The sequence below is a fragment of the Lepidothrix coronata genome, unplaced genomic scaffold (assembly GCF_001604755.1).
Source record: "Lepidothrix coronata isolate B3197 unplaced genomic scaffold, Lepidothrix_coronata-1.0 Scaffold245, whole genome shotgun sequence".
Taxonomy (NCBI): domain Eukaryota; kingdom Metazoa; phylum Chordata; class Aves; order Passeriformes; family Pipridae; genus Lepidothrix; species Lepidothrix coronata.
Window position 1 is genome coordinate 696,268 of NW_016690425.1, and position 12,488 is coordinate 708,755.

At 37.7% G+C, this 12,488-nt stretch overlaps 1 protein-coding gene across 3 annotated transcripts in view; it reads left to right on the forward strand.

Annotated features, from left to right (window-relative positions):
* Positions 1 to 12,488, forward strand: part of SNX9 (sorting nexin 9) — a 60,366-nt gene that overhangs the window by 19,564 nt on the left and 28,314 nt on the right. For all 3 annotated transcript variants that reach the window (XM_017834928.1, XM_017834930.1, XM_017834931.1), the window contains exons 3-4: positions 1,091 to 1,165; positions 2,328 to 2,450. In XM_017834928.1, coding sequence (XP_017690417.1) covers positions 1,091 to 1,165; positions 2,328 to 2,450 — 198 coding nt within the window. The remainder of the gene's footprint in view (positions 1 to 1,090; positions 1,166 to 2,327; positions 2,451 to 12,488) is intronic.

Sequence of the window (12,488 nt, forward strand, 5' to 3'; positions counted from 1 at the left end):
ATGGATTAAGATGTCATTGCTCTTGCAGTTTAACCAAGCTAATTGAATTTATAATCTGAGATGTCTAATTATTTCTGTGTTCTTAAGTGAAAAGTAAAGGAAAGTTGTTTCAATAACTGATCTTTACTGTTTAAAATCATGAATACATAAACAGAGTTCTGCTAAGTGCAGGATTACATAAAATTTCCAAATGAAAGAACAAAATTGTGAATGAACAAATATATCCATTAAAAAGCAAATTAAGAAAACCTAAAATTCAGTAATTGCTGTCTAGCATGTGTGGTTCCAATTTTCACCTGTGAGCTAGCTTGACATGTGTTCCATGAACAGTTTGATTTAAAACAGAACTGAGTTATTCCAGGTAATGTTGTCCTGGAATTAACCGTGCTTAACTGAAAAGGTCTGCAGAGGTTTCTTAGTGTATGTAGAACATATGTTTAAAAAAAACAAATGGTATCAGGATGCCCCACTGAGATCAGAGCTGAACTGTGTTAGTTCTTTTTTAACTAATAGCATGAGATCTGCCTCTGAAAATAAATGTAAAGTAGAAAGAGTGTCTCCAGATCTTGTATGGCATGTGGCTCTTTTAATCTTGAGAATACCCTTAACATTGTTGCAGGTAATAGCTCTCACTCACCACATATCTCTGCATCTTCAATAAATGAAGCAGAGATTTTTACAGATATTACCAATAGCTTAATTCTTTGTGTCTTGTTTCTTTATAGTCTGTTGATTAAAACTAATGCTTTGAAATGGACATGATAATAGCTCTGTTTTTATGCAGTCTGTGTTCAGACAATTGACTGTGGTTTCATAAATGATGAGAAGTGCTGAAAAACCAACCTTTTTTTCCTCTCATGCTTGCTAAAATCTAAAGTCCACAATAGCTGTGTGAAACTGGCACAGTCTATGTTCTGTTCAAATGAGTATCTGCTGCTTCAGCAGCTTTAAGTGAGTTTGTTCATGGTTATACAGCCATAACTGTGTTTTGAACATTGCATTTGACAGCGAGACAGTGCTTTCTTCTGAGCTGTTTGAAGCAAGCTGTGGGATCCATCTAGCAAAATTATTTCTATATTACTTCTTCTAGGATGTTGGTGGAGGCTGGTTAGAGGGAAAAAACAGCCAAGGTGAGAGAGGACTTGTTCCAACAGATTATGTTGAGGTAAGTAACTACACTGCTCTGCACTAGGAAAGCAGAACTACTAAAAAGGCCATCCTCTGGTTTGCTGATCAGACTGAAATGCTCAAACATAAAACTATCAGTGTTACAGCCTGGGATATATAATCATATTTTTGCAGCTGTAGCTGGCTTTGGAGACCGGTGCAAACATACCATGCAAAGCTGCTGTGCCTCTTAGTAGTTTCCCAAGAAATGCAACAGGAAGTTGTCTGCAGTAAATACTAGTGATCTGCAGAACATGAACTGTTTTGAATCATAATCCAATAATTGTTTTCTTTTCCTATCTGACGATACAAATATGGAAGTGAAAGGAGTAATGCAAGTTTGCACCGGTGTTGCTGTGGCAGATTCGTCACACTCTCATAAATCTCTGGAATGGAGTCGCAGTTCTAGGGCTCAGGATATGGGATCCCAAGCCCGGAGACTACTCAGCTTATTTTCTTACTGAGGGCCTTTGCTGTCTCTTCAGTGTGTGTTGATCTGTTTTTTGTTTGAGGACTAGTGGTATTGGGTTGGGGATGGAATGGGGATCTCAATGCAAAGACCGGAACCTGGTTCACACTTGGAGGGCCTATGTCTGTATGTCTGCAGGTTGCCAGTTAGGTGAAGATTCTGGCAGCCTCTTAAGGCACGTGCCTCCCTTCCTTCACCAGTGCTGTGTTATTTAAAAATAAAAGTGGAGGGGAAGGGAGGTGAGGGGAAAAGCAGGACTATGCTGGCTCACGTGGCCTTGTGTTTTTGTTCATTTGATTAGCTCATGGTCTAGTAGATTTTGGCTCTCCAAACTTACTGTCCCAAATTCATCCTCTGAGTATTGAGTTCCCAGTCTCCAAGCAGTAATGTTAACAAACTTTTTAATCCCTAAGGAATTTATAGATAGGTGTCCACTGCCACAACAATCTTGTGTGTTACAGTTACAATGCAAACCAGTTCCATCTATTGTGGAAGTAAATCTTCCAGAACATCACATCAGTTTCTTGTATAAAGTTCTATTGAATTTGAATTTAAAAATGTTATATGCAATCATCTTAAAATCTAGTGATATGAATGTTAGGATGTTAGGATGATTATATATGATGATTCATATATAATAATATATATATTATTATATATGAAAAATCTTTTACAACCTTTTCCATTCCAGATTATAACTGAAGGTGCAAAAGACGGCATTAGCTGCGGTAACTCGTTAGCTGACCAAGCCTTTTTTGATTCCCTTTCTTCAAATACAGCTCAGACCAACTCTGCTGCAAAAAGCACTAATCAGGTATGTCTCACAGTTTTTCAGAGACAGTGGGCATGGCAAGTTTTTTTGACGTAATTGCTTGCAGTACCATATTTGTGAACCCTCATAAAAGTACTCAATAAAGTAATTGTGTTTTCATTAGGGAACAATTTGTTGAATATTGATGATATGTCTGACTGCTCACATACTGTCACTGCTGGAAAATTCAGTAGTCTCAACGCTTTCAGAAATGGAGTGTTTTTATTCTTTCCAGTCTGCAATGATAATAAATCTGTGCCTACTGCAGTCTCTGTAAGTGCACTTTGAGCAAATTTATCTCTAATACAATTGGGTGGTCTATACATCATCAGCCAGAGTGTCAGAGGTTTCACACAATATTCTGAGTTGGAAAGGACCCACAAGGATCATTGAGTCCAACTTTAAAGTGAATGGCCCCTACAGGGATTAACCCATGACCTTGGTGTTATTAGCACCAGCCTCTAACCAAATGAGCTAATCTCAGGATATATTTTTTTCAGTGTTTAAGAGTTGTTTCTTGGATTAAAAGAGATGAAGCAAGTTCATGCATTGTCCCAAGTCAGTTGGAGAAGAGACTGACTTTTCTTTTGCTGCAAGAATATTTTTGTAGGGTTTTTAATCCCTCTATTTATAGCTTTTTGCCTGGTGTATCAGTTCATTAAACAGCAAATATTTAGTTTCAGGTTAGATATCTGAGGACATGCATTATCTTAAACACAAACTGTTTATTGCAGTCTACGACTACTGCATATCCCACATGTAGGAAGTTAAACATTTTGAAGTCCATAGGTCAACGGAAGAACAAAATCTGCTTTTTTCCAACAGCAATACATAAAGGTCTTTTGTGTTGGAAAGTAAATGCTTTACTTATTGTAACAGCTGGGGGGACGCACCTGGTTTGTAGGTCAGTTAAATATCAGTTAGTTTTCTTAATTGCACCACAGGACTTTGACATGAAGTGAGATCTTTTGAAAACCTTACATGGGGCATTTTTGTATGACAGTGAATGTTTGATTTGTGCTTCCTTGTATTCAGCTGGACAATGCCAGGATTGTTATTCTGTGATCACATGTTCTCACTAGAGAACTCCAAAACTCACTGTGACTGTCTCAACGTTTATAACTTTTTTTTTAATTGATGCCCAGTTAATATGTAAGGCTAAACACAGAACTTTGAAATACCTCATGAATTTCTCATGTCAGACTGAGCCAAAAGTATTGGTTATAGGTTAGTTTTCCCTCAGCAAAACTTACAGTAATTTGAAGGTAGAGTGGAGAAACCTCTTTTCTTCTGTGCTGTCTGTTATCCTTGCCCCGTTTTTTCCTGCTATAAAGTTTCTAGCAAAACTTTACTTTTAGGGAAGCTTGAGATATTTGCAGTAACTACTTCTGTCAAATCTGAATACTGTTTCTCAGAAGAGAAACATATAACTTAATTTGATCTAGGAAGGATTACTTAATAATATAATAAACAGAATATTTTGAATGGTGCTAGAGGTATCTGTGACAGCTTGTTCTGTGCTTAACACAAGGTACTTGTGCTTGTAGAAGGGGAGAAAAAAGCTCTTGCCTGTGTAGAGGGAAAGGTTAAAATAGAGGTATATATTATATTCCAAATAATAGAGAATTACTATGGCAATATAGTCTTGGAAGTTATGTTTCTGGAGGAACAAAAAGCTTGAAGATATGGTCACTTTGCCATGTTGTTTACACAGGGTCAACAGTATACTGTGCCTATAATACATACAAATTGCAGGTATTTCCATAGTAAGTTTTGGAAAGGAGCAACTTCAGGCAAACAGCTTGTCTCATCTGCATCAGTGCCCTACTCTTATAAGTGTCCTATTCCTTTCAAATGCTATGTGAAACAGCTGGAAAAACAAGTGTACCACAGTGCATTATAGTAAAACTATATTGCTGACATTAATAGGAGAGAGAGAGGAGGAGAGTATGCACCTGGATGCAGCCAAGGCCATGCAACATGGAGAGGAAGCAGATTTCTTCAGGCCTAGTGTATTTGGGTCTTCAGTTTCCCTGTTGTTTTTTTTGTGGGTTTTTTTTTTTTTTTTAATAGCATGAACCATCCTGTTGTGTGGTCAGGATTTTATGTCATAAGTTATTTTCTTTTCTCAAGTCTTTTTTTCTTTAACTGAGTTCAATAACTGCTGTATGGTTATATATATTTTCTAAAAAAACTAGGTCTTGATTTAAAGACTGGTTTCTTCAGATTCTGACATATATCTGGTAGTTTTTTCCAGTGGTTTATTGCTAGTGGGAATTTGATTTGTACACTAGGCATTTGGGCTTCCGCTTTTGGCTCTTAAGCATTTCTCCCAGGTCAGAGAGCTCTCTAGTGCAAGGTATTTTTTCCTTGCAAAAATTCTATGGCTAATTGTCTTCTTAATGAAGAAATTCTGTTTATCCTGTCTCATGTAAGACACTTTTTTCCGTCTCTTAGGAAAAAAGCAACCTTTCTTCTGCAGTCACTTTGATCTTGTGACTTGTCTGTAAAACAGGTGCATTGCTCCTGTGTACTTCGCATGGTGTCAAACAGATGTGACATTGCTATGCAGGTGTGGAAACACCCGATAAATAAAGATTGCATTGGTTCCTGTAATACTGTGTCAGCAGGTTATACTGAGTTCCTCATCCCCTGCATACTGGCATCTCTTTTAGTGCCAGTGCTAATGAGAATACAATCTTCTACTTTGTTGGTATGACCCTTCTTCCTAGACATATTACTCTGCATTTGGTTATGATAACATTTATATTGTGTAACAAGAGTTCGCTGAGACACTTGGGATTGTTTTGTGTTCAGATGCTCAGTTGTAAGCAATTGCCATAGCCTTTTCAAGTGCTTTAATAACTGACTAGGTCAATATACAAAGGTTTTAATGTTAAATGAAATTCTTGTTCAGGCTATGGAGAGTGAAAAAACCTGACAAATTATGTGTCAGTGTAAAGGGAATTGATGCTGGAGGTGGCACAGTAGTGGAAACTAAAATGTTCGCAAATAGATTAGTCTGGTAGACTATGTAAGAAATAGCAGTATTCCTAAATGCTGATATTTTATGGTATCTTATATTTTATAATAACATCAGGGGTTGAAAGCTTATTCCAAGAAATCTTTATAAAAGCAATTCTAAATAAATAGGATGCTTTAGGATTTTTCTTACTACTACTGCATTGAAGAAATTCCTTTCTGTAAACATTAAGTCACTCTAACACAGACATAGTTACACAATGCCCCAACTCCCCAATTTCAATAAGCCAAATGTTTTAATTCTTAGAATTCCTTCCATTCTTCTAACAATAAGTAAAAAAACCCCACAGGTTGTTGTGTAGTCTTTTAGTACCAAGCTTTATTAAAAATAACAGATCTGGCTGATTTGAAATGTGAGTGTGGTGCTTATTCATTTTCTATTTTTAAGAGACCAGTTAAGCCACAGTGGTGTGTTTTAACCCTGGTAGTCGTTTCAACCCCCTCATCAGCTTGCTTGTTCCCCCCTCAACAGGATGGGGGAGAAGGATAAAAATGTGGAAACTCATGGATTGAGATAATGGCAGCTTAATAGGTAAAGCAAAAGCTGTGCACACAAACAAAGCAAAATAAGAAATTCATTCACTACTTCCCATGGGCAGGCAGGTGTTCAGCCATCACCAGGAAAGCAGGGTTCCATCATGCTTAAGTATTACTTGGGAAGACAAATACCATCACTTGACTATCTCTTCCTCCTTCATCCCCCATTCCTTTTTGCTTTCCAGGCAAACAAGAGGCTTTTGATTTCCTGCTCTGGAAACTGTAACTTTTTGATGTTAAGAAAATATCATTGACTCAAACACTGCCCTACTCCCTGACTATCTTTTCCTAAGAAGGTTCTTTGTCGTTGTTCAGTAAATAATCTCCTGAAAAGTAATTAATAAGCAATAATGAAAAGCAGTTGCTTTTCCTTCCTTTTCTTCACTGATAAAGCCTTAATAACCAGAGCAACACTTTAGTAGTGTACCTTACCTGGGTTTGCCACAGATGTAAAGTGTCAGTAGAAAAGGGGCACAGAGATACATTCTAAGGAGAAGAATTCTACCTGACCCTTGGCAGTTCACTCTCCTTGCATCAGTGGTGTCCCAGCAATGGCTGCTTTGGTAAAGCTTGCAGCTGCTCTTTTGAAGAAAGATATCTGTAAAAGATTCTTGGGACAGGAAAGCAATCAGAGGAAGCAATGAAGCTAATAAAACACAAAATGAGGAAAAAAATTTACTCAAGGTGACTATTTTTACAGTCAGCAGGAGATAAGCAGATAGGAGAATTTAATGTTGCATCTGCCCATAACATTTGTAGTTTATTGTCCAAAAATCTTTAGAAATTATTCAAGAAAATACAAGTTAAGGAAGCCTTAGTTGCCAAAGATGGAGGCTGTTCCTAGGCTTTTGTGTGGGTCTTGTCTTGTTTTGACCTGGTAGCCCTCACGTAGAGGAAGCAGAGGGAATGAGAAATCTTTCCTCTCTGTCAATCCACTGTTCCTCTGAGTGGCAATGCAGGGTGCTAATTTTAGACTGTCATCTGGAACAGCCAGTGAGTAAGTATATCAGCACTATGTTTTTTCTGTTTTTTAGAATTGCATATAAATAGTAAAGTAATTTACCTGTAAACTTTTCTGGTATTGGAATAATACTGGCAATAATGGCACTGAAATAAATATAAATTGTGTCAGGTTAAACCAAATGAATCTGAAAAATATACTGAAAAAAAGTTCTTGTTTTTGACAAAAAAATGAATGGAGGTTTTTTCTCTTGTAGTATTTCTTTGATGCCAGGTTTCTTCCAGGGGCAGTATCAATAATGGATATCCACACTTTTGCATAGTGCTTCTCATTGCAGTTGACCAAGAGGTTATTAGCTTGGTGGCATTTGAATACTTCGTAATTTTACTATGTATGGAAATACAATCATTAATGTAAAATTCATTCTGAATTGTCTCCTCCAACTGAGTTGGTTTGGGGTTTTTTTGTTGTGGTCAAGACTAGTACATCTTCTCAAGTCATAGGTGTACTTGATTTATTTTGCTCATGTTGCAAGTTCAGAAGCTGCTGTTTTAACAGTAATTATCTCTCTCCCCATTCTGTACCACAACTTGTGGTGGTTTTTAGTTTATCTAACTTAAAATGCTTTGAAAGTTGTGAACAAGTATCAGCTTTCTGTTTTAACAGTAGTGTTTATCTGAATTATTTGGATTTTGCTACAATCATATTGGCCCAAGCTAGTTCTTATTAAGAAGTTAAATGCTATCTGTACAGTAATCTCATTAGTGGTCTGTAAGCAGACTGTATGTATAATTAGCCATAATGTAGTTTGGCTGTTTACAATATATGTAACATACAGGTTTGAACATAGGATAGAAATACTATAAATTTTAATATATTGTATATTTTAGTTTGTATAGTTTCTCCTCCCTGCCCTCTAGGGCTCAGTCTAGCCTTTTTTCCCCTTTTTTCCCCCCCCTCCTTCTCTGCAGAATAGAAAGCTAGTATTAAAAACTTCTACATGAAAATAGATTGGAGTACTGCCTGTCTGTTTCAGGGTGGAAGTGGATCATCAGCTATGTTGACGTAAGAGCTGTAGATGTGGCTTCCCTATATTTTAAGATACAAAAATAGTTCATGTAGCTAACTCTAAGTTGCGTTTCTAGAGGAGTTTGTTCCCTTTTCTTGATACTGATTCTCTAATCACCACCAGGTTTGTTTCTGTATGAAGATGGCTGTACAGCTCTTCTTAGTTCAGTATAAAATAAGTATCCTGAGAGTTCATGGTTTTGTGAATTGCAGATTTTTCAGTTAATTGCTGTTGACCTTAGAGAATCAACGTTTTGTGTTCTTAGTTATGTTGTGGGCAGAGCAATAAGGTCCCATGAGTAGATACAGGAAACAACTAACAGAAACCTCTCATGTTTGTTGTTTTATCCAGTTGTAAGTGTGAAATCACTGGGAATAGTTTCTCTCTCGGAAGAAAAATAAGATAAATGCACTCCTATGTGTAGAAAACCCTTTTCCTTCAGAAAACTGTGGGACTTATGTACAGACAGGATGAATAAATAGTAGTGGAAGCACATAATTTGATGTGCAGGAGTTGAGGCAACTGAAGTTACCTGGTGTGTAGACACAAGTTGTTGAACATGCATAAGGAGAACACTAAGGAAGCTATTCCCATAATTTTACCTCATATTTTTTACATTTTTTGCAACTTAGTGCTGAAAAGGCAAATTGACATTGTTAAATTTGCATACTGTAACACCCCCTTCCGTCTCCCCTTCCTGGAACTGCTACGAGTAGCGATAAATGCTAAGACTGAAGAAAATAGACATAGCACTGCTATTAAGAGTGCACTGTTCTCCTTTCGTGCAAATTTTGAAATGTATGTTATTGCATTCCTTTAACAGCATTTCCATTCTCTGACGATTCTGTGTGTGTAGTAAAGTAGAAGTATCGCCATGGGAAATGTAACTCACTTGTATTTGGTTTAGTCCAGTTTATCTTGTTAAACCAGTATGTTAAATTATCTTTAAAAATATGTGGGTAGGTTAACTATGAGAGTTACAATTACAATCGTAACTTCTAGTTCCTGTTACAGATAATGACAGTGTAACATTCTCTATTGAAACGTGTAATTTGAAAGCAATTTTTCCCCCTCCCTCACCTCAATCACAATATTGCATTCAGACCTGTAACTGGAATTTGTGACCAATTCTTGTTTAAGTACAAGGCAATGGCTTCTCTACAGTATTGCAAATAGTGGCTTGCTTGCTTTGAAATGAATCACATTCACACATTTAAAAATAACCATCCAACACGTGACAGTGATTGTACCAATTCCAATTATAGAATTGTCTTGAGCTTTTTTGTGGATGACCCAGTGAAATGCAAAAGCTCAGGCAGGAAGCTGTTAAACTGCTGTAGTACTGTGGTCACTCCCCATCTTCAACTGCACCATACCCTGAGTCAAAATCTGATTATTGAAATAGTTTTCCACAAATTAGAGTGTTGGCATGCTTTTTTTTCTTGTATGATTCACAGAATCACAGAATAGGGCAGTTTGGAAGGGACCACAGTGGGTCATCTGGTCCAACCTCCCTGCTCAAGCAGGGTAATCCTAGAGCACATGGCACAGGATTGTATCTAGATGGTTCTTGAATACCTCCAGTGAGAGAGACTCCACAGCCTCTCAGGGCAACCTGTTCCTGTGCTCAGTCACCTGAGCAGTAACGAATTTCTTTTGCATGCTTAGATGCAACTTCTTGTGCATCAGTTCCTGCCTGTTGCCTCTTGTCCTATTGCTTGGCATCACTGAGAAGAGCCTGGCTCCATCCTCCTGACACTCCTCCTTTCATATACTTACAGGCATTGATGAGGTCCCCTCTCCATTGTCTCTTCTCTGGGCTGAACAGGCCCAGCTCCCTCAGCCTTTCCTCGTAACTGAGACAACTTGTTGTCCACCAAGAGGACCCCCAGGTCCCTCTCCACAGAGCTGCTTTCCAGCAGGTCAACACCCAGCCTGTACTGGTATCCAGTTATTCTTCCCCAGGACCCTGCATTACCCTTTTTTTTTTTTTATTTGACTTCTTATTTCATGAGATCATAACTTGTGATCTAGCAGTTTGTCACTGACTATATAAAGAATGTTTTAACTTGATAATGCTGACAATCTTGTCAACCCTCCTATGAGCATTTCTGCTTGCTTGCACACTCACAGTGGCAGATGGCATGCATGTGTTGCACAATCCCCTTCAGCTCAGCAGGGGGCTTACTGCAGTATATAGTTTCCTTCCTGATTTTAATTTTTATTGTTCACTGAGCACTTATTTTAAAGTGGAATCATGGGCATTTGCAATTGAAAGTGGTAAGCTAAAAAACCTTAGCCAATAATACTCTCCAACTTCTCCTCCTCCAAAAAGAAGGCAACAAGGGTAACCCCTGTCCTCTGTTTCCAAACAGAAATAGGGAGTGCTTTTCCCAAAAAAGGAAGGATAAAGCCTTACTTAATTTTGGTAGCCTGATGCTGGGATGTCTAGAGAACATCAGAGAGAAACAGGGAGCCTTTCTTCTCTTTCTGGCATTGCTGTGATTGGTACTTGAAAAACTGTCTGAAATTTCTCATCTGCGTTTCAAGAAGGAGCCATTAGGGATTGAAATCAGCTCAAGAGAAGACAAGGATATAAAGAAGTGATTTGATTGCCATTTAGAGTAACAAAAAAATAAGCTTGAGGGAGCTCCACTGAATAAATGTGTATAGGATTTTTAGTGTCTGAAATTCGAAACTAAGCAGACTTTAATTTAAAAAAAAAGGCATTTCCTTTAGCCAGTGAGGATGACAACGTGTTTTACCTCCCCTTGTCCCATCACTGAGTATTATTTTCTCAAGTCTAAATTAGGTATTTTTCTAAAAGAACATTTTGTACTTCAAATATGGATTTTTTTTTTGAGCTGAATCGGGAGTTGATAGGGTGACAGTAGTGGCTGAGGAACAAATAGATTCCTAGGACAGCATTGCCACTGCCTCCTTGTCAGCTGCTTCTGGAGGTCCTCTCCCGTGTTGCTTTCATGTATTTATCCACAGGAACATTCTAGTATGATTCTTTAAGGTTGATTATCCTCTAAAATCTAGCCCATCTCCATTTTTGCTTTTCCTAGAGCATTTCTTTAAGGATGCGTAAGTTTTTAAGTTGTACTATAGAAAAGAGGACTTTCCTTCAGAATTGAAAAAAATGTCCTGCACCACAATGCTAAGGTTATGATTTCCCTTTAAGAAAGCTTAGCCATAAAATATCATGGGTATGGCAGCTACTTCACTTATCTGCTATATAGGCTTTCAGCCCTCTATCTTTCTTCCTGGAGCAAAACACTTGATTTTTAGGGTGACTATCTATGAATTCACTTACTTTTTTTTTTTAATGTATCTGTCAGAGATTGTTAGCCAAAGAACTGAAGTTTAGTGTAATGTCTGAGTATGCCTAAGGCTTTGTTTCCATGCAGGTAACTAAGGCAGCTATAAAACTGGAGAAGTATGTTCATTCCTGTGAGCTATTCAGCTGAACCACCATGACTTTTCTTGTATTTTCTGCCACTGCTCTGTACTGTCTGTCTCTTTTAAATCCTCCTTCAAGAGCATAACACTTCACATTGCAGCTTTGACTGTCCTGAACCTCCCTTGATCTGATCAGACTTACTTTCTCTATTCACTGCTTCAGCATGGCTTCTGTCTCTCAGAGTAGATTTCAAGGTATATTTCTTACAGTTGGAGGTCATTATTTTTGATGGTACAGTTACCTAGGTATTTTTAGTTACTTAAATTAGTTTTAGCATCTGAGCATTGTTTTTGTTTTGGCTTTTGTCCCTCAGGGGTAGAATGGATGATTTGTCTCTCAGGAGCATGCATTAATATGAGGAAGGAGTCTGCCAGGAACAAATTAGTTGGCTATGAGATCAAATAAAGATTTTTACCCAGGGCAGAGGGACACCTCAGTGCTTTACCTTAGTTTTATTGTCTATAGCTTTGGATTCTCTGGAAAATAGCAAATATGTCACTGTTCCGATTTAATTAATGATTTATTTGGTAAAGATACTGATATTCCACTCCCAAGCTGAGTATTTTTCTGTTTGGTGGAATTTTTTCTCATTCAACTATTATTAGATATAGATTTCTCTTCCCATCTCCTAGCCCCCTGCCAGTAATGATCTGCTTCTGTAGTGGTTTTGAATCTGCCCTTAGTGGAAGACTCTTAAAATATTCAGTAATGGTTCCCTCTGTTGTCCATTCCCCATATAGTCTTTCTGTCTTATTTTTTCTCCTAGAACAGTAGAAGAGAGCAAGTTCATAGTACCTCCAAAAAGGAAAATCAGCTGCCTTTTAGGGGTTCGTCCTTGAATTTGATCTCAATGTACTTGTTTCATGTTACCTTTGGGAGCGAAGAGATGCAATTCTTAATTTGAAGGCTGATTAGTTTCTTAGTTGTGTGGTATGGCACTTTTTTTGTGTGCTTGCATTTGAGATT